Source organism: Bos indicus x Bos taurus, chromosome 1 (assembly GCF_003369695.1).
Source record: "Bos indicus x Bos taurus breed Angus x Brahman F1 hybrid chromosome 1, Bos_hybrid_MaternalHap_v2.0, whole genome shotgun sequence".
NCBI lineage: Eukaryota > Metazoa > Chordata > Mammalia > Artiodactyla > Bovidae > Bos > Bos indicus x Bos taurus.
The window spans coordinates 145,390,263-145,416,392 of NC_040076.1; the positions used below are offsets into that span (position 1 = coordinate 145,390,263).

A 26,130-nucleotide genomic window follows, 5' to 3' on the forward strand; every position below is an offset into this window, starting at 1 on the left:
TCATACAGAGGTGGGGCATGGGAACCACCCCTTCCCCGGGGCTCTGCCTTTGGCTTGGGGGCATCTCGCCCATCTCAGGACAGATCAAGGAGCCCAGGTGGGTGTGCCCTCCCTTGAAATCCAGCTGGATTCAGTCCCACCCAGTCCCCACAGGAGCAGGATGGCCTCGAGGCCAGCCGACCCACCCCCACCCCAGGGGACCCTCAGCTCTTTTGCCATCACCCGCCCCTGCCCTTTGGTCCCCGGTCCAAGCATTTGCTCGTAGGTCGTTCCTGAGTCCTCTGCCATGGCACCCGCATAGCAGAGCTCTCACTGCCACATCCCATCCTCTTGTTGGACTGCACCCTTCTGTTGTCCTGTTCAGGCCTGCCTTCTGAACAGTCAAGTAAACCCAGGGGTCACCCAGAGCCTTCTCCAGAGCTGTGCCTACGCTCTGACCTCGCAAGTGGGGCAGATGTGGAGAGGGCGGGCACTGAGCCAACTCAGGGCCTGGCTGCCTCGACCTCAGGCCCCAGCACTGACCATAGTGCCACAGACTCTCCACGGAGCTCCAGATGAGTCAGGGCAACAAAACAATGCCTCTTGGAGAATCTAAAACTCAGAAAACTATGATTCTAAGAATTTGGTTTCTCCCATAAGTTGATTTTAGAAACATGAAAACGCATTTCCCATTGGATTTGCATCCTGAGCCTGGACTTCCAGTGGCTCCTGGGGACACAGGTCTGTCATTTTCCTGAGCTGCTGGTTGCGTGACCTGCTTGTAATCATTAAGCTTGTTCTCAGTTTAGAGTTTAACGTGGCAAAGACCAATGATAAGCCCGCAGAGCTCTCTGCTTTCTGGGTCCTTTTAAGGGACCGAAGGGTCCTGAGACCCGCTGGTCCTGCCAGCAAGTGTTTGGAGGGTCTTCACCTGCCACTAGAGCCAGCCCCTCAAGACCTCTGGTCGTGTCTGGACACAGGCGACTTGCTCCTGTGTTCAAGTCTGAGCAGACTTGCTGGGGCTGGAGGAGGGTCCAGATATACAGGGTGATGCAGTGAGAAGCTTTCCAGGGTTGGATAGTGTGTCCCTCCCGCCCGCCCACCCTAGCATCCCATAGCAGTGGCCCCCGGGTCCTGCTACCTGGTACCAGGTTCTAAGGGACCTGGGTGTGCCTTGACCCTCCACGTGGACAGCGTCCATGTGTACAGCACAGCCATCCTGTGTTTCTCTCACCAGTGACCCTCCCCATTGGCATCCCCTCCACCAGATGGGCAACTGCTCGTGTCTTATTGCCCATTTTCTACTGTTTTTTCCTTTTTTCTTAATAATTGGGTGTTTTAATATGTGTTTTAAACAGCCCTTGAATTTTAGTACAGAATGTGAGCAAGTGTCCTGACCTGAATCTGAGAGAAGGCCACTGCACGGTCCATCAGCAGCCAGGCCATCTGCTGGCCACAGGGCGTCTTGGTTCTGTCTAATTCCACTGGTTGCCCCCACCCCCTGCCCTCCTCACCCCAGACACATGCTACCTGGTCCCAGTTCAGTTCAGTTCAGTTGCTCAGTCATGTCCAATTCTTTGCAACCCCTTGGTTGCACACCAGACCTCCCTGTCCATCAGCAACTCCCAGAGCTTGCTCACACTCATGTCCATCGAGTTGGTGATGCCATCCAACCATCTCATCCTCTGTGGTCCCCTTCTCCTCCTGCCTTCAACCTTTCCCAGCATCAAGGTCTTTTCCAGTGAGTCAGTTCTTCCCATCAGATGGCCAAAGTATTGGAACTTCAGCATCAGTCCTTCCAGTGAATATTCAGGACTGATTTCTTTCAGGATTAACTGGTTGGATCTCCTTGCAGTCCAAGGGACTCTCAAGAGTCTTCTCTAACACGATAGTTCAAAAGCATCAATTCTTCGGTGCTCAGCCTTATTTATGATCCAGCTCTCACATCCATACCTGCCTGGTCCCAGAGCTTCCTTGCAAATCCAGCATCGCCTGAGCAGAGCCCCTGCTCCATGTGTTGCCTGGGTTCCCAGCTCTTTACTGTCCTGGGAGTGTCCTAGATGCACCTCGCAGGCTCCAGGCCCTGAAGGCAACGTAGAGTTACGCCAGGTCCACAGGGCACAGGCAGTGCCTCCTGCTTCATGGTCCTTGACATCTTGGTGAGGGGAGCCCCACCAGCACCCCCACCAGGGCACTTGGCACAACCATTAAAATTTCCTCTCCTCACAACACTTCTACCACTAACTGCCAGGAGCCAGTGCAGCCCCCACAAGTGAAGGGCTCAGGCCCACAAGTTCAGTTGAGTTCAGTCGCTCAGTCGTGTCCGACTCTTTGCAACCCCATGGGCTGCAGCACTCCAGGCTTCCCTGTCCATCACCAATACCTGGAGCTTGTTCAAACTCATGTCCATCGAGTCAGTGATGCCATCCAACCATCTCATCCTCTGTCATCCCCTTCTCCTGCCTTCAGTCTTGCCCAGCATCAGTCTTTTCCAGTGAGACAGTTCTTTGAATCAGGTGGCCAAAGTTTTGGAGCTTCAGCTTCAGCATCGTCATCAGTCCTTCCTAATTTCCTTTAGGAAATTAGGTTTGATCTTGCAGTCCAAGGGACTCTCAAGAGTCATCTTCAACACCACAGTTCAAAAGCATCAGTTCTTTGGTGCTCAGCTTTCTCTGTAGTCCAACTCACATTCATATGTGGATGTGACGTATGGATAAGTTTTTTAAATGTTGAGTTTTAAGCCAACTTTTTCATTCCTCTTTCACTTTCATCAAGAGGCTCTTTAGTTCTTCTTCACTTTCTGCCATAAGGCTGGTGTCATCTGCTTATCTGAGGTTATTGATATTTCTCCCATCTCCCATGGACTCCCATGGACATCTCCCAGGTCCATCAAGTTGATGATGCCATCCAACCATCTTATCCTGGCCTCCCTACCGAGGCTATTAACCCTCTCAAGACTTCCCTGGTGGTTCAGCGGCTAGGACTCCGAGCTGCCAATGCAGGGAGCCCAGGTTTGATCCCTGGTCAGGGAACTAGATCCCGCACGTTGCAACTAGAACTTGGTGCAGCCAAATAAATAAAAATAAATATTATTTTTTAAAAAATGCCTCCCACTCTAGACCAAGATACTCTATTGTCCAACTTTACCAGAAATCAGAGGTTCCCATAACCCTCCCCATCCCTCAGGTTCAGTAATTTGCTATAATGGTCACAGAACTCAGGGAACACTGCTTTATTGTAAAGGACACAGATGAACAGCCTGCTGGAGACATGCAAGGGGTGAGGTCTGGGAGGGTCCGGAACACAGGAGCGTGTCTGTCCCCTTGGAGCAGGGTGTGCACCACCTCCCAGATGTTCACCAGCCCAATCTTCTAGTGGATTTATGGAGGTTCTATTACTGCAGCATTGATGGATTCAGTCATTGGCCACTGGTGATTGACTCAACTTCCAGCCTCCACTCCCTCAGGTTGGGGGTGTAGCTTAAGTTCCAACCTCCAATCAGAGTGGGCTCCTCGGACAACCAGCCCCCATCCTACTGAAGCCCCCCAGGGGCCCAGAGTCACCTCATTAGCATGCTGTCCTGATTACAAAGGTTTTAGGAGCTGTGTGCCAGGAAGCAGAACAAAACCAAATACATTTCTTACTATGCCGCAGTATCACACCACGCAAAGCCCCCACCTCTGGACCCCAGCACCGCCTCCTTGGCAGGCCCACCCCACTTCCAGGGCCTCCTGAGACTTCTTAAGCTGCCCCGGATTGGCCAACTCATGGGGGTGCTCTCTCCCCACCCCGTGTCCTCCACGTTGACCTCCCTTCCCATAGGCCCTCCCAGTGGTGGCCTTGCCACGCTCTCACAGCACTGGACTCTCCGAGACGCAGGAATGTATTTCCTTCATCCTGGTTGACCCGCCAAGGCCAGGTGTGCAGTGGCAGAAAACATGTGTTAGTCTTCACGCCACCCCCCCGCCCCCCACCCCAGCTCCTGACATGGGGATCCTGAAACCTTCGTAAATTCCCACGTGATGATGAGGTGACTCTGGGTGGCTCCTGGATGAGTCTGGTTGCTGGGAAGACCAAGCCAGGACTAGAGCCTCGGAACTTCCCTGGAGTAGGGAGGGGGCTGGAGATGGAGTGACCGGTGGTCAGGCCCACGTGAGGAAGCCTCCACACCATCCCAGCCTAAGGTGCAGGGGGTCCAGGTCGGCAGACACATGCAGGCTGGGAGGTGACGCACCCCACTCCTTGGGGACACGGGTGAGCCCTGGATTTGTGACTGGCATCTGAAGGGGGGACAGTCCTAGGAGACTGAGCCCTTGACCTGAGGGATCTGACCCCACCTCCAGGCAGGCGGTATCAGAATTGAGCTGAATTGCAGGACACCCGACCAGGACCACAGGGACCTGCTTGTTGTGGGCAAACCCCACACACATTTGGTGACACGCGAAACGTCCTATGTGACGGCAGGGGAGACTCAAGAGGAAGACAAACGAGGAAAGGGCTGGGTTTCCCCTGACTCCAAAGACAAACAAAACAGATTGTCCAATTTCCCAGGCCAGCCAAAGATGACAAGCTGCTGTCAAACCTCTTCCCTCTGTAGAGTTAACAATTATGTTGAGAAGTAAAACCAAAGTGAAAAGCCCTGTTAGAAAATGTCAACATGAATGGGAACCCCCTCGTGGTCCAGTAATGAAGACTCAGCACTTTGACTGCTGAGGGCTCGGCTTAGACTCCTGGTTGGGGAGCTGAGATCCCACAAACCATGGTGAAATTTTTATTAAAAGAAAATGTCAACATGAAAATACGGAAATTGGGTCAGACCTTTAATTGCCCATTGAACAAGACATGCAGACGTCGGCACACACTCCACCCAGGCTCGTGGCACTCGACACTGGGGAGCTGCCTGGGGTGCAGTCAGCCCAGCAGGGGAGCCTGTGTGCAGCTGGAGGGCAACTCCAAGGTCATCTCTTCCTCTGAGGAGCCTTCTGGGGGCTGCGCAGTTCCAAGGACACAGACCCAAGCAGAGCTCCGGCTCATGTGGAACTTGAGGAAAGAGGTAACATCCCCAAAGGGGCCAATGCAAACATGCATAATGCTTGCAAAGGGCATTTACATGGAAATGATATTAAAGCATCCAGGAAGTGCAATTCCACCAGGAAAATATAAAAGAGCAAAAAATGGAGTAGAGGTATCGTGTCCCATTGGGAGAATCCAGACTGGCTCAGATGGAGGAGCGTCCCCCTCAACCAGCTTTAGTGCTTAACTTCAGGAGGAGAAGCCAGCCCGCTCAAGCCAGCCCGCGGCCCTGCCCTCACCCAGACACCCTGCCCTCACCTAGACGTGCTGCCCTCACCCAGACGTGCTGCCCTCACTCAGATGCCCTGCCCAGACACCCTGCCCTCACCTGGACACGCTGCCCTCACCCAGACACCCTGCCCTCACCCAGGCATGCCAGGCACACATCCTGCCACAGTGCCTTCCCTGGGCACCACATGTGTGACTCTGTTCATGGCATTTATGTAGCTGAACCCATCGACCTTTTCTCTCCTGGCTCCTGAGCCCCGTTTCCTGGTCAAATCCCTGGGTCCCCTCATGATCCTCACAGCCCTGTGTCCAGGGGCCTCAGCTGCCCCACCCCTGGGGAGAATGAGGCCTGCTGCTTACCTGAGCACACCGTGAGGTCACGGGCCTGGCGCCTGTGCAGGCAGGACCCCACTGGACGCCATCCTGAGGGGAAGGAGGGTAGGAGGGTCTGCTGCTGCCCTGGTCTGGCTCAAAGACCACGTTCAGGTGTGTCTCACCACCAGGCCTGGGTGGGGCCCTCAGAGCTGGGCTTATCCTGGGGCTCTCCCAGGGCCACCCCTGCTGGGCTGGACAAACGACCCCCACCTCAGGCTGCTCCCCTGGGAGGATGGCACGGGGTCCACACTCGGCCATGGCAACCAGGACCAAGACTGCCGTGGTTACCTCCCCAGCCCTCCCCTGTCCCTCAGGAGCTGTTAAGGCCTCCTCAGACTCCTGCTGCAGCCACCGGCCCAACAGAGGCCAAGGAGGGGTGACCCGGGCCCTGGGGTTCCTCCCGCCTTGCAGGCCCAGGAAACTGGGCCGGAGCCCGGCCCAGACTTACGTGCTAAGGGCGGCCACAGACGGGCCGGTCATGTGCTGCGCGGTGCTCGGCAGGAAGCTGGTGGCAGGCGGGAGAGCAGTGGCAGAGACCACCAGGGGCCACACGGAGTAACCCAGAGGGGAGCCAGGCGCAGGCATGGCCGGCAGGAGGGCTGGAGGTGCGTAGCAGTGGTGGTGGTGGGCGGGGGGCGGCCTCTGGGCGGCTGGGCGGGTGCGCCGTGCATCCTCCGCAGGACACACAGCAGAGTGTTTCAGCGAGGACGCGGCTGCTCCCCGGCCCCCTCCCTCCACACGGGCCCTGACTCAGGACACGGTCAGGGTCAGAAGTGGTGGGCAGGGGCGGACCAGGCTCCCACAGAGCTCACGCAGCTCAGGGGGCAGCTGTCTGGGCCTGGCCGGCACAACCTGTCCTCCCCTGGGGTTGCCCTGGGGAGCACCGGGGGTGTTAGGCAGGAAACACAGACCCGGAGCCAGAAACACATGAGTTTCTGGAGGCGAAGCCACCAGGTCCTCTGGTCTTGGCCTGGGCGTGGAGCCTACCTGTGGGGTGAGGTGCAGGGGTGTGGGCGCGAGTGCTGGTGGGGGCAGAGCTCTGAGCATCAAGGCCTGCATGAGGAGCTGGTGCGTCTGCGCGTTCTGCATCAGCATCATCTCCACCACCTCTGTGTGCGAGGGGCATGGAGGGCTGGTCACTCACAGTGGGGGCCGTGACCCTGCCGCCCCGGGAATGGAGCGCTGCCTGTGGTCTGCAGGTCCCATGCAGCGCCTCCTGCTACTGGACTCCTCACGTGCACATGGCATATGGAAACTTAGTTCCTCGACCAGGGATCAAACCCACACCCTCTGCAGCGGAAGGGTGGAGTTTTAACCACTGAACTGCCAGGGAATTCCCCACAGTTTTAAAAATTAATTAATCATTCATTAAATTAATTTTTTTAAGAAAAGCATCTGGAGATGGGGCAATTATCTTGGATTATCTAGGTGGTCCTGATGTTGTGAGAAAATAACCATCACCCTACACTTGAATATCCAGCAACAACACTCATGTTTAAGAACAGGGGGACATCAGAAGAAAGTGAATGCTGAGAGAGCTTAGGAGCCTGTCCTGCAAGGCCTTGTAAAAGACTGTCCCCAGATGACAGATGGGGACCCCAGGGGGCGGTCTCCCCAGATGACAGATGGGGGCTCCAGGGGACAGTCTGAGACACAATGAAGGGTGGTTAATTCAAATGTACTTCCATATGATGATACACCGGTGTCTGTTTCTGAGAAGGTTTTCTAAAAGGTAGGACTGGCATGGAGAACAGTCATGAAGAGTCAGGGGCAGAGTGGATGCCACAGAAACTGAGAGTTTAACTTCATACGAAACAGCCCAAGACTTCTCCAAAGTGGTTATTAGAGTACTTTCGAGATTTCCTATTTTTACATTCAGTATTTGATCTAGTTGGGATTTGTTTTGGTACAAAGAGTAGGGTAAGGAACGTGACTTTACTTTTCTGAATAGCTAGCTACTTACTGTTTCATTTTTACCAATGATTTTAAAGGCACTTTTTTTAAGGCACACAGACACTTGCATGCGTGCAGTACACACATACACACACACTGTGCTGGGTTCCCCTCTAAGGCCTGATAGTCACTAAAGTTCATCTGGAAAAACCGAGGAGGGTGGTGAGGAGAGGCCGGCGGGTGGTTCTCCCTGCACCTGCAGGGCACCTTCCTGTGGGTCTCAATGTGAACGGCCCCCCTGAGGGGCTGCAGGCTGGCCTGGGCCATGTAGCATGTACATGGTGGAGCTGTGGTCACCAGGACAGGGCAGAGAACACTTAGCAGGTGATTCTATACACAGGTCTGCCTCCAGACTCTCATCACTGCCTGTCGTTAGGGAAACGCAAACCACAACCACGATGACCGACCACCCCTGCCACTAACCACAATCCCCACTAACTGACCACCACCCCCACTAACCGACCACCACAGTGACTGACCACCCCCACTAACCAACCACCACAGTGACAGACCACCACCCTTACTAACTGAGCACCACCCCCACTAACTGACCACACCATGTGCAGGAGAAGATGTGAGAAACCGGACCTCTCACACGCAGCAGTTTTAAGCACACACTTGGCACCTTTCAGCTGCTCCAGTCCTAGTTACGTACCCAGGAGAAATAAACACTCAGACTCAAACGTGAATGTCCAGGGAGTTTTGTGGTGATAACCAAAAACGCAACAACCCCAGTTCCATCTCAGGTGAAAGGATCACAAACGTGTCCATCCACGGGAAGGACTGCCACTTGGCAATTTCAAGGAGCCATGGTTTGCTGCACCCAACAGGAGCAATGAATCTGAGAGCAGTGCTGCCAAGTGAAAGAAGTCGCACAAAAAAAAGAGCACACACTGGCTGATTCTACTCAGACCAGAAAATAGGAGACACAGATCCACGCCCAGTGGCGAAGCAGGCAGGATGGCGAGAGGCCGGGCCTGAGGTGGGGCCCATGTTCACCACCTTGATTTAGTGATGGGTTCACAGGTGTGGACAGGTGTCGAAACTCTCAGACTGTACACTTTAACCACGTGCAATTTAGTCTATGTCACCTCAGTAGAGCGGTTCTCAAATAAAAGTATTTCAAAAGTTATTTAAAGAGAAAAAGCAGTTTAACCAACAATTTGAGAAGCTAATCACTGAACGAGTCGGGACGGTGAGCCCAGTTCTTTCCATTCTGAGTCCAGGCCCTTCCCTCAGGGATATCCATCAGTAAGGATTTTTCAAAGTAAAATTATTTTAACGTTGGTAAATGCATAGCTTCCATTGAGTAGCCAAGAAAAATGGCCCTAAATCACAGGTCTCCAACTGGTTTCATGGAAGACCATTTTTCCACAGGCTGGGGTCAAGGGGGATGGTTTTGGGATGATTCCAGTACTACATTTATTTTATGCTTCATTTCTATTACTATTACATTGTGATATATAAGGAAAGAATTATTCAGCTGACCATAATGCAGAATCAGATCATCGGGTATTAGATTCTCACAAGGAGCACACAACCTAGATCCCTCGAGTGTGCAGTTCTCAGCAGGGTTGCCACTAATCTGAGAATCTAATGCCCTTGCTGATCTGACGGGAGGCAGAGCGCAGGCAGTAATGTGAGTAACTGGCAGCAGCGTAAATACAGATGATGCTCCGCTCACCGGCCTGGCGCTCACCTCCTGCTCTGCAGCCTGCTTCCTAACAGACTACAGACCAGTGCTCGTCCACGGCCCGAGGGTTAAGGACCCCTGCCCTACATGACTACCCTGCTTACAAAAGTATTTCTTCTTTCAGTAGAGAATTTCATAAACCCATGACAACATCCCAAAGAAGGGCAATGGAGTGGCCACAGGACTGGCAAAGGTCAGTTTTCATTCCAGTCCCAAAGAAAGGCAATGCCAAGGAATGTTCAAACTACTGCACAATTGCACTCATCTCACATGCTAGCAAAGTAATGCTCAAAATTCTCTACGAAAGCCTTCAACAGTATGTGAACTGTGAACTTCCTGATGTTCAGGCTGCATTTAAAAAAGGCAGAGGAACCAGAGATCAAATTGCTAACATTGCTGGATCATCAAAAAAGCAAGAGAGTTCCAGAAAAATATCTACTTCTGCTTTATTGACTATGCCAAAGCCTTTGACTCTGTGAATCACAACAAAATGTGGAAAATTCTTAAAGTGATGGGAATACCAGACCACCTGACCTGCTTTCTGAGAAATCTGTATGCAAATCAAGAAGCAACCTTAGAACTGGACATGGAACAACAGACTGGTTCCAAATTGGGAAAGAAGTATGTCAAGCTGTATATTGTCACCCTGCTTATTTGACTTCTACGCAGAGTATATCATGTGAAATGACAGGCTGGATGAAGCAGAAGCTGAAATCAAGATTGCCAGGAGAAATATCAATAACCTCAGATATGCAGATGACACCACCCTCGTGGCAGAAAGCAAAGAGGAACTAAAGAACTTCTTGATGAAGGTGAAAGAGGAGAGTGAAAAACCTGGCTTACAACTCAACACTCAAAAAACAAAGATCATGGCATCCAGTCCCATCACTTCATGCAAATAGAGGGGGAAGCAATGGAAACAGTGATAGACTTTATGTCCTTGGGCTCCAAAATCACTTGGATGGTGACTGCAGCCATGAAATTAAAAGACGCTTGCTCCTTGAAAGAAAAGCTATGACCAACCAGACAGCATATTAAAAAGCAGAGACATTACTTTGCCAACAAAGGTCTGTATGATCAAAGCTATGGTTTTTCCAGTAGTCATGTACAGAAGTGAGAGTTAGACCATAAAGAAAGCTGAGCACCGAAGAATTGGTGCTTTTGAACTGTGGTGTTGGAGAAGACTTTTGAGAGTCCCTTGGACTTCAAGGAGATCAAACCAGTCGATGCTAAAGGAAATCAATACTGAATATTCATTAGAAGGACTGATGCTAAAGTTGAAGCTCCAATACTTTGGCCACCTGATGTGAAGAACTGATTCACTGGGAAAGACCCTGATGCTGGGAAAGATTGAAGGCAGGAGAAGAAAGGGACGACAGTGGATGAAATGGTTGGATGGCATCACCGACTCAATGGACATGAGTTTATGCAAACTCTGGGAGATGGTGAAGGACAGAGAAGCCTGGCGTGCTGCAATCCATGGGGTCGCAAAGAGTTGGACACGACTAAGTGACTGAACAACAACATGACAACATTCATTGTGGACACTTACCTTCCTTGATGCTTCCTGACCGCTGGGTGGGGAAGGCCGGGGGAGGGGGGATCTGTGCAATGAGTGGCTGCTGAGGCAGCTGCTGGATGATGGTGGCAGGAGGTGGGGGGGCCTGGAAGAGCCAGACAAGCCATTATCTGAATGCGCCCTGGGAATAGTGACCTACAGCACCACCCACCACCCGCCATCCAGACATCCACCATCCATCCATCCATCCATGGGAGATTTTAGGCGAGAAACCCTAGAGATTAAAAAAGCGTCCAAATAGATAAATACTTGCATCTGGGTTTCACTTAGGACATAGCATGTTATGGACTGAATGTTTATTCCCCGCTCAAATTCATATGTTGAAACCCTAAGCTCCAAAGTGACTGCATTTGGAGACGGGGCCTGTGAAGAGGTGATAAAGGTAAAGAGAGCATAAGGGTGGGGCTCTAGGTTGATAGGCCTGGTGCCCTTGATAAGAGGAAGAGACAGCAGACTCTCTCTGCCCCATGAGACACCACGAGAAGGCTGCCAATTCCTAGCCAGGAGGCCATGCTCAGTGAACCAGGTTGGCCGGCACCTCCATCCAAGACATCCAGCTTCCAGGCAGTGATAAAGTAAATGTCTGACATTTAAGTGCAAAGACTGTGGTATTAATATTTTGTAATGGAGCTCAAGCTGAGCGAAACAGGGTGTTTTCTAATGTTTCCCACATTTCCTGGTGTCAGTGGGCTAAGCTCATCCCTGTGTCCATTACTTCTGCTTTAATAGAGGCATGCAAGGAGCTTGGCATGGAAACACCCTCTGGCTTCCCTCCTGAGTTAACACAAATGCACCACAGCTCAGAGCATGCACTACATGTTGACTACCACTTTAATCCTCTTCTGAATGCACCAGGCCCTGCCCTGTCCCCTCTCCCTCATTCACAGAAAGGGTGGCATAGACAGGGTTGGCAAACATCCCGCCAAGGGCCGGATGGGGTATTGCTCCCGCTCTGTGGCCACACAGCTTCAGTTGTAACTGTCCACCTCTGCTGCTGCCGCTGGAAGGCAGCCCCAGACCGCTAAGCTAACAGAGCTGATCTGGTGAAACTTGACTTATGAACCCAGAGGTGCACACTTTGTACCCTCTTTGTGTGTTGTCAGCCCCCTCGGCTAGCAGGTTGCACACACACAGGTGGCAGGCAGCTTTGGTGTCATCACAGCCCACCACCTGGTGCAGACTAGAGAGGCAGCCGGAGTGGTCGATGGCAGCTCCACCCCAGGGTCTCTGGAAAACTCATCCCAACCACCCTGAGTCCTGCTTGCCCTGTGGTGTCACTGGAGTCCAGGCTGAGACACCCAAGCACGACTGGGGTAAGGGGTTGCAGGAAGTGTGAGCACGCTGGGGACTGGGCGAGCCTCCTGCACCTACACCCCTCTCCCACCGTTCCTGGTAGAGGTTCCAGGGGCAGAAAGTTGGGGAAGACACAGACAGTGCCGGGGCCAGGGCCCTGGGGGCTCCACTGGGTGGATCCCTCTCCCTTCCCTCTACATGGGCAGCCAGGTCCCCCCAGGGGATAAATATCCTCCAGGTCACAACCCGGCCCGCTGGCACCATCCGTCTCCCTGGCCAGCCCATCCAGAACCTTCTCAGCTTGGCCTTGGCCACCTCCGGCCTTTTCATCTCCTCCTCGCAAGGCCACAGCCCGCTGGGGCACCTCCTGCCTGTCGTCTACTCACGCTCCCAACCCCTGAGGCCACAGCCCGCCGGGGCCAGCTGCTGTCCCTCCTTCCTCTGGGCACCACCCGCCCCAATACAATCCCTTCTGCTTAAGAAAGAGTGGCTTTCTGTTGCCATATGCAGGGGTGAGCCTCTCAGGAGTGGGTGTGCACTCACCTTTCAATGCACCTTAAAATTCTACCTGAAGACTAGGGGCCCAAGCTTCCTCTGGTAATTAGGAAATTTTGGAAAAGGGCTGACACACTTCTTCCCCAAATTCAGGCCCAGCCAACGCGGAATCCCCCCATACTTCCACTCCTGCTGCAGAGGTTAGCACCTGGGGCTGAGCTGGGACCCCAGCCTCCACCTGTAATGAGGAGATAACTGCCCCCCCCACACACACACACATACACACAGCCAGTGCTTAGGGCACCTGTGAGGCCTGACAATACAGGACACGTTTGTCCCAACAGGGCTGGACATGGACTGCAGCCGCTGTGGCCGCTGAGCCGATGGCCCCTTCAGCGCACTTCCCTAAGCTGCTGAGGGCTCAGGTGTGGAGTGACCGACAATCTCTGCTCAGGCGGGAGGTCTCTGGGGGCACGGCACCCTCCCCACTGGTTCTGCCCCCCAGGTTCACCCAAGGCAGACGTACCGGGTGTTGGATGATCCGTGGTGGGTCTAGGGCAGGTGGGGCTGGGGAGACAGTGGGGTGGATGCTCACAGGAGGCGCCTCTGGGGGCAGCACTGACCCCTGGGCTCCTCCGTGCACTCCCCTGTGGTGATGAACCCGGGAAGCCTCTTCCAGGAGGCGCTGTTCCTGCAACGCCAAAGCAGAGCCGTGGCTGCTCAGTGGGGGCATGTCCCAGCCCTCACTCTGCCAGGCAGGGCAGTGCCAGTGCACAGGTATGTGACCCCAGTCAGAAGCAGGCAGCCCCCATACCGCCAATCACTGCCCTGTGCCCGGCCCCCTCTTGCCCCAACCAGGGCCCAGCATGCATCTGAGCTGGGACTGCAGCCAGACTCTGGAGGCAAAGCCCTTCGCGTGGTACACACAGGAGAAATTAACCAAAGACAACTTTTCTCCAGCCAGTAGTGAAAGTGAAAGTCGCTCAGTCGTGTCTGACTCTTTGTGACCCCATGGACTATACCGTCCAGGGAATTCTCCAGGCCAGAATACTGGAGTGGGTAGCCTTTCCCTTCTTCAGGGGATCTTCCCAACCCAGGGATCAAATCCACGTCTCCCTCATTGCAGGCGTATTCTTTACCAGGTGAGCCACAAGGGAAGCCAAAGAATACTGGAGTGGGTAGCCTATCTCTTTTCCAGTGGATCTTCCTGACCCAGGAATTGAACTGGGGTCTCCTGCATTGCAGGCAGATTCTTTACCGACTTAGCTATGAGGGAAGCCAGTAGAGGATACTCTGTCTCTCCAGCACGCTTCCAGTGGAGAGCAGTAAGTTTATCACAGCTGCCGTGTGGACCCAAATACCTTCCTCCCCCCATGTGTCATTCCCTGCTACAAGTGTGTCTGTTTGGACAAAGCCCTGGGCATCTTGGAATCCCACTTCCCAGAACCAGACCCTTCACGGGGCATTTCCGCTTCTGATCATATGCAGCCAGAGCAGGTTTTCTCAGCAAGTAGCCCCTGTGAAAGCCCGGCCTACAGGAAGCAGGCAAGTCCTCTCTCCTGTGGAGTCCATGGTCCACCAGTTACCCACTGCCACATCACAAACATCAGAAGCAGTGTGCATGCAGGACCCCCACCACAACCCCACCCTCACCCCCATACCCTACGCCCCACCCCACCCCAGTGCTTGTTCTGAGCGCCAGCTGCAGCTTCAGCTGCACAGAGCTCTGGTGAAGACACCCGGTGTCCACAAGGCCTACCCAGAGTCTCTGCAGAAGGTCCTTCCTCATCCTTAGAGCACTCCACAGGGCGGCCTCTGGCCCGTCCTCATCTCCTGGAGGGAAGTACAGGCTTCAGGACTCAGCACCACATCCAAGCCTTTCCTGCCTCCAGGACCTGCCTGTCCCAGAGGAGGAGGGAGGTGCCTGTGGGTGGAGCTCAGGGGCCACCCCATGGGGGTTATGTGGGCAACAGTAGGGGGCGTTCAGGAAGTTGAGTCTTCGAGTTGGGGTCAGGAGTCCCCACTCCCCCCAGGAGTCCCCACTCCAACCCCAGGAGTCTCCACTCCCCCCAGGAGTCCCCACTCCACCCCAGGAGTCTCCACTCCCCCCAGGAGTCCCCACTCCACCCCCAGGAATCCTGACTCCCCCCCAGGAGTCCCCATTCCCCCTACCCCCAGGCATCCCCACTCCCAGCCCATTTGTAGTGTTCCATGTTTGTGTTATGGAAGAGAAAATGGCAACCCACTCCAGTATTCTTGCCTGGAAAATCCCATGGACAGAGGAGCCTGGTGGACTATAGTTTATGGGGTCGCAAAGAGTTGGAGAGGACTGAGCGCAGCACATGCCTGTGCTTGCCCTTGGTCATGTGAACTGATCTGGGATTCTCTATCTGGATTTTGGCCCTGGGCTCCGTCCGTTGCCCTCGGGCACTGCCTGAAACTCCGCAGCACAAGGAGCTTCACCACGTGGTGAAGGACGAGCAGTGTCTCCCCAGCACCTTGCCCGGATGTCCCTGAGCCCAGGACCCCAGAATGCCAGGGAAGGTGGCCCTTCCCCTGGTTCCTGGGGCCTGAGCAACTGATGGCCAGCCAGGCTGGGGATGTGGAGACGTCTGGTCTGCGCACCTGAAGATGGGCAGGTGGATGTGGATGGCTGGGCCCCCTACACCCCACTACCCCAGAGCAAGCTCGGGGCAACATGGTCTGATGCGGGCGAGGGTGATTCTGATCTGAGCAAGGCAGTGGGGCTGGTTCTCTACCCTCTGCCTCCTTCTTCTCATCTGCAGATGGAGTGATGAACGTGCCCTCCTGGGTGTGCAGACAGAAGTGATAACGATATGAGGGTGCGCGTGTGTGTGTGTTAAAGACATAATCAAGGCCTTTCTGCTCTGAAAGTGAAATTTAGAGGACAGTCTGGCCATACCTGGAGGTGGGTCTGGGGCCCACACAGCGCCAAGCAGCCCAGGCTCTTACCTGGCACGACATGGGGGTCCTCAGAAGCCCCCTCCACATCCTCACGCTCTTGCTCCAGTTTCTGTGAGGAGAGGGATGAGCATGCGGGCTCCAGGCACAGGCTCCTCCGTATGAGGGGCTGGGCCAGGAACAAGTGCCCAGACGACTGACTGGTGCCAGGTGGGGCCTGTGGTCACATTTTCCATATGACGCACACATGGTCCACCTTGAAACCTATGGGCCCTTTCAAGCAGCTTTCTGAAGAGTTTGACCAGGCCAGCTCTGTGTCCTGACTGCCCTGATGCCCCAGCTGAGCCTAAGGCTGAGCAGTTATAATCCAGACCAGTCCTGGGGTGACCCCTGCTGCCCTCTCTGGGCAGCCCAGGGGGGCAGAAGGCAAGCGTGGTGGGCAGAAGAACAGAGCAGGCAGGTGAGGGGTTGGAGGGGGCACTGAAAGGACCATGCAGACCCTCAGAGGAGGCGAAGACCGGCCTGAGAGTGTGCACAGGCTGCCTGCCCCGTGCCCAGCTGAGAGGCCACACCAGGCTGGGTCTGTCTTTCCTAAAATTTGGAAGCTGGGAGGCTGCGAGAGAACTTTGGGGGCCCTGGAAGTGCTCCATCCTGTGGGTGCAGGCTTGCCTCCCAGCTGCAGAAACTTCCAGAAGACCCTACTTGGTTCTGTTCAAACACAAGAAGAACCAAGAAACCACAGCTCTTCACTACAAGGCTAGGACCACGCAGAAGTGCTTTGCTTTGGAAGTGGGCGTGACAGGTATAATCTTACCTGTCAAAGCTGTGCTCTGTAACAAGCTGTTAGAAGCACAAGTGCCCAGCTGTCTTACCTTCTTGAGGAGTTTCAGGGTCAGTCGAGTCAGTTGATCTGCCACTGAGGAGTCCAGCATCCCGGGGCCACAGGAGGGGACACTGCTCGGCTCCCTCTGGAAGGATTGCTCAGCTGGAGAGAAGCAGCCCCATTCTGGGGTCATTGAAGGACTCCCTTGCTGGACGTGACGTATATCCCAGAGACTGGTCTCCACGGTCAGCTCGCTGGCCTCAGGAGGGCATGTAGGAGGTGGCCCTGCACCATGGATGTGGAGTGTCCAGAGTCAACAGGCTGGCATCACCGCAACAGTTGCTAGGCACTGCAGACGCAAGGAGGCCCCTGGTTGCCAGGTTTCTGCTAAGAGTCCTTCCCAGGCCTGCCCCAGTCCCCATGAGGGGTTACCTATAAACACTGCTGATCCCCAGATGTGGCCCGGATGGGCTCCTCAGGAAGGAGATGGGGCAGATGCTGGGGACAGAGGGGCAGAGCACGGGGGCGGGGCATGGGTCCCTGGGGGGAGGACAGTCTTGACCCCCCAGGACAGAGCCCAGAGAGATGAGGTGGGGCAATGCACCACAGGGGTCTGCCACCCCAACTCCCAGTCGATTATGGCCTTCAGAAGGCCAGCAAGCCCCTAGCCTCACTTAGGGATCCTCCCCACCAGATGGACCCCTAGAGGTCACGGTGTGACCACCCCACTCCTCCACCGCAGACTTCAGGAAACTCTAGGTGGCAAAGAGGTGGCACCAGGGAGCCTGCCAATGAGGCGCCTAGGGGCTTCTTGGTGGGGGCTTGAGGTGGGCCCACCCCATAGGCACCCAGCCGGCATCTCACAGGACATGGGGCCTCCCAAGTCATCCCCCGTCAGTGTTGATGTGACTCTAGCAGGGGGACTGCCCGTGTGGGACCTCTGCCCAGAGAGGGGTGGGGGGTCCTGGTGGCTGGGGGTCAGGGGCACTTGGGAGCAGAACCCCCCCTGCCAGGTCAGCCCTTGATGGGTAGCCCACCTGCTGGGTGGGGAGGGAGTGCATGTCCACAGGGCTGGCGTGGGGAGCAGGTGAGCCTAGCAAGGGAGGGCAGGGCACCCTGTCGACTCCAGTTCAGGTTCACAAATGAGTCAGCCTGAAGAATGAAGCTGACATAGCAGACTTGAAGGTGGACCCAGTGCTGGCAGTCCTGGCTGGGTAAGTGCCAGGTCAGCATGCTTATAGCCCCGCTCAGAGCAGCCAACCCAGAAACTTGACCTGGCAGCCAAACTGCCCATACACTTCAGTATTTATGGCTTCATATGTGTCATGACCCTGAGATTCAAACAGGAGGTCTGAGGTACACAAAAATGAGTTAACTTAGCCAAGAAACTTGAGGTGGCTGGGAGGTCACCATAACACACCCCAGTGGGTTTCAGTTAGTTTAAAAAACTTCCTTTTTAGGTTTATAGAAAAATTGAGAAGAGAATTTCCATATACATGGGTTCCCTATTACTAACATCTTAAGTTAGTATGACACACGTTACAATAAATGAGTCTATACCGATAGAGTAGCATTAACTAAAGTCTGTAATTCATTTGACTTCCTTATTATGCTGCCTACTGTTGCTTTTCTGTTCCAGGATCCTATCCAGGACACCAGATGACATTTAGTCACCTTGTCCTCTTGGGTTCCCCTTGCTTTTGATGTTGATAGTTTTGAGGAATATAAGTTTGATCCAGTGCCAACTGCCAATGCAGGAGACCTGATCCTTGGGTCAGGAAGACCCCCTGGAGCAGGAAATAGCAACCCTCTCCACTATTCTTGCCTGGGAAATCCCATGGACAGAGGATCCTGGTGGGTTACAGGCCATGAAACCACAAAGAGTTGGAAGCGACTGAGCACATGACTGCAGTATTTTCTATTACGGTATACTGTACCAGATTTCGGGGAGAAATAGCAATAACCTTGGATATGCAGATGACACCACCCTTATGGCAGAAAGTGAAGAGGAACTCAAAAGCCTCTTGATGAAAGTGAAAGTGGAAAGTGAAAAAGTTGGCTTAAAGCTCAACTTTCAGAAAACGAAGATCATGGCATCCGGTCCCATCACTTCATGGCAAATAGATGGGGAAACAGTGGAAACAGTGTCAGACTTTATTTTTCTGGGCTCCAAAATCACAGCAGATGGTGATTTCAGCCATGAAATTAAAAGATGCTTACTCCTTGGAAGAAAAGTTATGACCAACCTAGATAGCATATTCAAAAGCAGAGACATTACTTTGCCAACAAAGGTTCGTCTAGTCAAGGCTATGGTTTTTCCTGTGGTCATGTATGGATGTGAGAGTTGGACTGTGAAGAAGGCTGAGCGCCGAAGCATTGATGCTTTTGAACTGTGGTGTTGGAGAAGACTCTTGAGAGTCCCTTGGACTGCAAGGACATCCAACCAGTCCATTCTGAAGGAGATCAGCCCTGGGATTTCTTTGGAAGGAATGATGCTAAAGCTGAAACTCCAGTACTTTGGCCACCTCATGCAAAGAGTTGACTCATTGGAAAAGACTCTGATGCTGGGAGGGATTGGGGGCAAGAGGAGAAGGGGATGACAGAGGATGAGATGGCTGGATGGCATCACTGACTCGATGGATGTGAGTCTGAGTGAACTCCGGGAGATGGTGATGGACAGGGAGGCCTGGCATGCTGTGATTCATGGGGTTGCAAAGAGTCGGACACGACTGAGCGACTGATTTGATCTGATCTGTACCAGTATCTACTATATCTGGAATCTTTGTAAGGGGTCCCTCCACTATTGGGATTTGCTTGATAATTTCTCATGACTGCACTGGGGTTACAGTTGTTGGGAGGAAGACCACAGAGGAGACGGCCCTTCTAATCACATCCCATCCAGAGTGCATGCCATCAACATGACCCACATGGATGATGTAGACCTCAGTTATGTGGTATAAGTGTGTCTGTCAGGTGTCCCACTGCACAGGTACTATTTTTCTCTTTCTTTCCACACTGTCCTCTGCAGGAGGAAGTAGCTATGCACAGCCCATTCATAAGGAGTGGGAGTTACGTTTCCCTCCATGAGGGTGTACATCTACATATTTGGACAGTGTTTTAATGGTTAAAAATAAACTAAGATTCAGATCCAGCATTTACAGAACATCTAGAATAGCCATGGGAATGATTCCGTTCTTAGGAACACAGTTTGAAAATCACTGGCCAAGGCAGCATGGGCAAATGATGCACATGCTGCGGTTTGTTGTTCAGTTGCTAGGTCGTGTCCAACTCTTTTGAGACCCCATGGACTGCAGCACACCAGGCTTGCCTGGTCTTCACCATCTCCCGGAGCTTGCTCAAATTCATGTCCATTGAGTCGACGATGCTATCCAACCATCTCATCCTCTGTGATTCCTTTCTCCTCCTGCCTTCAGTCTTGCCAAGCATCAGGGTCTTTTCCAATAAGTCAGCTCTTCACATCAGCTGGCCAAAGTGTTGGAGCTTCAGCTTGAGCATCAGTCCTTCCAATGAATATTCAGGACTGATTTCCTTTAGGATTGACTGGTTGGATCTCCTTGTAGTCCAAGAGACTGTCAAGAGTCTTTTGTAGCACCACAGTTCAAAAGCATCAGTTCTTTGGTGCTCATCCTTCTTTATGGTCCAACTGTCACAACTGCACATGAACACGGGATAAACCATACCTTTGACTATACAGACTTTTGTTGGCAAAGTGACGGCTCTGCTTTTTAATATGCTGTCTAGGTTTGTCATAGCTTTTCTTCCAAGGAGCAAGTGTCTTTTAATTTCATGGCTGCAGTCACCATCCGCAGTGAGTCTCAAGTCCAAGAAAACAAAATCTGTCACTGTTTCCACCTTTTTCCCTTCTATTTGCCATGAAGTGATGGGACTGGATGCCATGATCTTAGTTCTTTCATGTTGAGTTTCAAGCCAGCTTTTAAACTCTCTTTTACCTTCACTAAGAGGCTCTTTAGTTCCTCTTCACTTTCTATCAGAGTGGAATCATCTGCAAATCTGAGGTTGTTGATATTCCTCCTGACAATCTCAATTCTAGCTTGATTCATCCAGCCCAGCATTTTGCATGATGTACTCTGCATGTAAGTTAAGCAAGTAGGGTGACAATATACAGCCTTAACATACTCCTTTCCCAATCTGGAACCAGTCTGTTGTTCCATGTCTGGTTCTAACTGTTGCTTCTTGACCTGCATACAGGTTTCTGTGATCTGGTATTCCCATCTGTTTAAGAATTTTCCACAATTTGTTGTGATCCAGTGGTCAAAGGTTTTAGCGTAGTCAATGAAGCAGTAGATGTTCTGATGAATCACCTTGCTTTTTCTGTGATCCAACAAATGTTGTCAATTTGATCTCTGGTTCCTCTGCCTTTTCTACACCCATTTCCTTCTGCAGGGATCTTCTCAACCCAGGGACTGAACCTGTGTTTCCTGTGTCTCTTGCATTGCAGGGGGATTCTTTACTCCTTGAGCCGTTGGGGAAGCTGTGCACGCATGGTCCTCTGCCTTTTCTAAATCCAGCTTGGATATCTCTAAGTTCTCAGTTCACATACTCGGTTCAAAGCCTAGCTTGAAGGATTTTGAGCTTTACCTTGTGAGGTTGTGAAATAAGCACAATTGTCCAGAAGCTTGAACATTCTTTGGCATTACCTTTCTTTGGGATTGGAATGAAAACTGACCTTTTCCAGTCCTGTGGTCACTGCTGAGTTTTCCAAATTTGCTTACATATTGAGTGTAACACTTTGACAGCATCATCTTTTAGGATTTGGAATAGTTCAGCTGGAATTCCATCACCTCCACTAGCTCTGTTTGTAGTGATGCTTCCTAAGGCCCATTTGACTTCATGTTCCAGGATGTCTGGCTCTAGGTGAATGACCACATCATGGTGGTTATCCAGGTCATTAAGAGCTTTTTTGTATAGTTCTGTGTATTCTTGACACCTCTTCTTAGCCTCTCTGCTTCTGTTAGGGCCTTACTTTTTCTGTCTTTTATCGTGCCAATCCTTGCATGAAATGTCCCCTGGTATCTCCAATTTTCTTGAGGAGATCTGTAGTCTTTCCCATTCTACTGTCTTCCTCTACTTCTTTGCATTGTTCATTGAAGACCTTTTCATTTGTCCTATTCTCTGAAACTCTGCATTCAGTTGGGTATATCTTTCCCTTTCTTCCTTGCCTTTCACTTCTCTTCTTTGCTTGGCTATTTGTAAAACCTCCTCAGACAACCACTTTGCCTTCTTGCATTTTTCTTTGGGATGGATTTTGTGATCACCTCTGCTACAATGTTACAAACCTCCCTCCCTAGTTCTTCAGGCACTCTACCAGATCTAATCCCTTGAATTCTATTTGTCACCTCCACTGTATGATCATAAGGGATTTGATTATGTCATGCCTCAATGGCCTAGTGATTTTCCCTACTTTCTTCAATTCAAGCCTGAATTCTACAATAATGAACTGATGATCTGAGCCACAGTCAGCTCCAGGTCTTGTTTTTGCTGACTGTACTGAGCTTCTCCATCTTTGACTGCAAAGAAGAGAATCAATCTGATGTACTACAACATGTAGAGATTGATTCAGGTGTGGATCTGAGTCCTTGAATGCTCTTGGGAAATCTGATCCTGTGGTCTGCTAGTGTAACCTGCTGACCACTGGTCTTAGGAGTCCAGTGCCTCACGTCTGTGAGCCAAGACTGGAAACTCCACTCACCACACAAAAAGGGCTGTGGTCTGACCCAGGAGGTGGTTGAGTATCCAAGGCTCTCTGAAGATTTGTGAGTTGTGGTTAAAAGGTGAGCTCATGTCAGCAAAGAGTCATGACAGCGTACCAGTGGAGGAGCATAGCTATTGTCACTCAGTCTCAGAGAGCAGCTGGGGAACACATGGCCTGTACACACACCCTGCTCCGGTGAAGGAAACCCAGAGACCAGTGTGTTTGCTGGACATGCTTGCAGTGACCCACCCCAATCTTCTTTGACATGCCACCTTCTCTCTAGTTGCTGCACTGTCTTCCTACTCACATAAGGAAATCAGAGAGGCACAGCTGCTTAGGGGTTTCCTGTGTCTCTTCCTGAGTTCCTGAGTTTCTGGGAACATTCACCCAGGCACAGTTAAGCTACAGTTACAAGAGGTGCAGACCACATGCTTTGGATCAGTGTTAATTAGTCAGACCTTATCAGCTTCCAATAACCTTAGTTACTGTAACAGCATTTGATTGTTAATCAAAACCGCGGGCTAGGAATAAAAACCTAGCATTGTTTCCTCATCTGGACAAACAGGTTCAAGTGGAGTCTGACGCTAAGAAACAAACAATGGTTTCATGAGACTCCAGTTGACACACAGATTATGAATTCACAACCCACATCACATTCCTTTTCTTTAAAAAAAAATTTTTTTTTAATAAGACTATCTTTTAGAGCAGTTTTAGGTTCACAGAAACTTGAACAAGAAGTACACAGCATATCCCTTTTTAATAACCATTTACAAAGTATTTGGAATGATTTATCCTTTTATCCAAACATTTCCAGGCCTTAAAACTTTTCTGTGTAAGAAGAGACTTTCTGCCTTTCACTGAAACAGCTCTCTCCCTCTGGTGATCTAGACTAAGTATAATTGCTGTAACATTTGAAACTGCATCTTTGAAGGCCCCTTGGAGAAGGAAATGGCAACCCACTCCAGTATTCTTGCCTGGAAAATCCCATGAATAGAGAAGCCTGGTGGGCTACAGTCTATGAGGTCGCAGAGCCGGACACAACTTAGCGACTAAACAAGGCCCCTTAGCAAGGAGGCCCTATGAAATCCTTTTCACGCTGGATTCCAGGGACTGCCCTAACGCATGGTTTGCCTTTCCTGCCCTGAGAGCTTCAGCCTGACCCTCTCAGTTTCCCAGTGCACAGAATCCCTCCTAACACTGACGCAGGGCAATGCTTTATGTCAGAAGTGCCAGAGTGGACCCATGATTGTGGGGTCCCCTGGTCAAACCGTGAACCGCACTAACCAGATGCAAGTTGGGCATAGACGCACTGGAACAGAGTCCTCGATATAGCACTGTGTGCCCACTGGGAAGAATCCAGGAGTGGCAGCACCGCCAGTGGCTTCTTGTCCCTGCAGCTCTGGGATCCTTGGGCTGGGGGGTCCTGGCGCCGATTCCTACTGAACTAATTGTGGCCGCCTCTGGCACTCCGGATCCGTGGGTACAGGCGCCAGCGGGACCCAAGAGAGGGATGACTAGGAATGAAATCAAGTGATTTGGCCGGCTGTCTGTTATCGTGACACACACAGGGCCAGGACCCTCAGAGATGAACGTTTGGGTCCTGCAACCCCGGGGTCCGGCCACGGACACCTGGAACACGACTTCAGGGACAGCTCCGAGCTGGCGCGTCCACGCCAATGGGGCCCGGCCTCCTGGACTTGTCCCTGGGCTCTTGCAAAGCTCGACCCGGGGCAGACTCCTCCCATACGGCCCGAACCTCCGGGGAAAGCGAACCAGCAGCCGCACCAGTGCGAGCCGGAGCCCCCCAAACTCACTGGGCGCTTCAAACCTACCAACCGCTGAGGGCGCCGAAGCCGCCGCGCCCCGCTCATTGGTCCCGCCCAAAGAGGCGGGAGCGGACATTCACCAATCGGAGAGGAAGGAAATGGGGCGGAGCTCCGCTGAGCCGCACCTCCTTGGACGCACCGCCCTGAGCGCGCTGGCGCGAGAGCAGGGCCGCGGCCCCTGATTGGCCACTAGCCGGGGTGCACGCCTCGGGGCGGGGCCGGACGTGGGGCGGGCCCACGTCTGCGTGACAGTTATCGTGGGGGGAGGGTGAGCCCAGGAGAGGGGGAGGGAGTGTAAATAGAACGAAGGCGGCACCGCATCGGCTCAGCCACCTCCTGGCGACTGGCTAAGGGCGCCAGAGGAAGATGGAAGATGATGAGCAAGAGCAGCGGCGCAGAAAAGTGGAAGCTGGGAGAGCGAAGGTAAATGGCAGCGCCTCCTCCCCGTGCTGTCCCGACGTGGGGTCCATAGGGCGGGCTCCAGTGCCCGCCAACGCCCCCTGCCAGGAGCGGACGCAGCCAGGCGGGGTCCGCCGCCGCCGCCTCACTCTTGCCCTTTCTGCCGACTCGGCTGGAAGCCACCCCCTGGCCGCCGCCATCTTGAATCCGCCGCCCTCAGCCAGTTCCCGCCCCCATCGCAGCCGCAGCCAATCAGCGGCTGGGGACGCGCAGCGTATCGCGGGGAGGACGGGCGCGGGGTACGCCGGGACTGGAGGGGCTGCGCTTGCGCAGGGGCAGGGGCGGAGTTAAGGAAGGCAAGTTCCCCAACCCGTCCCCCAGGGAGCCCAGCCCCTGCTGGTACCCGGCCCCAGGGGAGCTGCCTTTTTAGCTGGCGAGGCGGTTTCACTGACAGGCCGTGGTGTCGTCGGGACGCGGTGTCTCTGACGCCTGCCCGCTCCCGAAGCCGGAGGTGCGGGGCCGGCGCGGTCTCCACAACTCTACACCTGTTCGCACCTGTGCCCCTCCCAGTCCCTGCCCAGATTCCTGGAAGGCTTGGAGGCCAGGCCTCCCAGCAGTTGGGCATCACAGGCGCTTCCCCTAGGGCTAAGCTCAGCTTCCATCCGATTAAAACTACGTACAGATGTTCGTTTACACTCAGTCCTGCTTTTTTCTGTAAAAATTTTCTTTCGGAGTAGTATTCCTGAGCACGAACTTGTTTACACTAAGGAATGCCTCACCTTCTCCCTGGTGTCCGGCTCCCGAAGCGCCTGTGCTTCTTGGGGCCCAGGTAGATGGTTCCGGCAGGTGAGGGCGAAGAGCTCTGCCCAGATCCCCCCACCCCCCTCCACCCCGCGCCGGGCCTGGAGTTCCAGACGCTCGGACGAATCCACCGGGAGGTGTCCCGTCCCCAGGCTGCAGTGCCCGGGGAGCTCTGTAGTTCCTTGAGTCGGTTTTGACCATCCACGCAGGCGCCATCCTGTACTCTCTGTTTTGGGTAATTTGTGGAGGTTGAGCCGTGTGCAGTTCAGACGCGCCCGTGAGAAAGTGGAGAAAGCTTGGATCAGGGTTGGGATTAGCCGCCTCACCCCACCGCATTCCGGCCGTCTGGGGGCAGAATCTGCGGAGTACTGTGAAGTTGCTGTTTGATGTCAGAAGTGGTCAGATATTGGGAATTCACATGGATCAGTGATAGTTCCTTCCCTTGAGGAAATCGCAGGGCCACTGTATTAGAGACCATTCAGAACACACGGTGAGGGTGTGAGACGCTGATGGGGAGGGCAGGGTGGCAGGCAGAGGACAGAGGGGCCTCTGCAAGCTTCCCATGCAGGTCAGACTTCTGACTGGTGTTTGGAGAGTGAGGCGGGAGTGTATTTTCTTCCCTTTGCGTGTGCCTGGCACATAGGAAGGAGATGCAACTGAATCAGAGTTTAATATCGTTTTCCCTGAGCTCCATGGTTTCTAAATATGTCTAAATGAGGAGGAGATTTTAACCTTGGGGGAAAAAACAAATGCCTCTCCTTGGGCGACCACAGGCGAGGGACCAGGTCTGTGATGTAGGAAGGGAACTCAGTGACATTAGATTTGATGGAGATGGGGCTAGTTGTGAAGGCAGTGTCTGGTCTTGACAGACAGTTTCTCTCACTTAAATTCCTTTTGTGATTTTCCCACACCCATGAGACTGTGAGCCTCTGTTATCATTCACACAAATGTGTTAAC

At 53.0% G+C, this 26,130-nt stretch overlaps 2 protein-coding genes across 10 annotated transcripts in view; one reads left to right on the plus strand and one right to left on the minus strand.

Moving 5' to 3' along the window:
• Positions 1-4,696: 4,696 nt before the first annotated feature.
• C1H21orf58 (chromosome 1 C21orf58 homolog) lies at positions 4,697-25,542 on the minus strand. Of its 5 annotated transcripts, none has more exons than XR_003512011.1 (10): positions 23,432-23,517; positions 16,463-16,762; positions 15,642-15,702; positions 14,428-14,501; positions 13,195-13,359; positions 10,854-10,965; positions 6,643-6,764; positions 6,104-6,160; positions 5,641-5,703; positions 4,697-5,019 (listed from the first exon to the last, which is right to left on the minus strand). XR_003512011.1 is itself a non-coding variant. In XM_027548357.1 (10 exons), the coding sequence occupies exons 2-9, from the start codon at positions 16,604-16,606 to the stop codon at positions 5,658-5,660; spliced, it is 948 nt and encodes a 315-aa protein (XP_027404158.1). In that variant the 5' UTR covers positions 16,607-16,762; positions 25,152-25,542; the 3' UTR covers positions 4,697-5,019; positions 5,641-5,657. The 5 variants fall into 5 exon arrangements, 4 of the variants coding, with proteins under 4 accessions (XP_027404158.1, XP_027404149.1, XP_027404182.1 ...); XM_027548357.1 differs by lacking the exon at positions 23,432-23,517 and adding an exon at positions 25,152-25,542 and having other exon boundaries at positions 6,104-6,327; XM_027548348.1 differs by having other exon boundaries at positions 6,104-6,327.
• The window catches only part of PCNT (pericentrin), a 105,593-nt gene continuing 103,697 nt past the window's right edge, over positions 24,235-26,130 (plus strand). For all 5 annotated transcript variants that reach the window (XM_027548296.1, XM_027548315.1, XM_027548326.1 and 2 more), the window contains exon 1: positions 24,235-24,396. In XM_027548296.1, the coding sequence (XP_027404097.1) occupies positions 24,340-24,396 (57 nt within the window). In that variant the 5' untranslated portion in view covers positions 24,235-24,339. The remainder of the gene's footprint in view (positions 24,397-26,130) is intronic.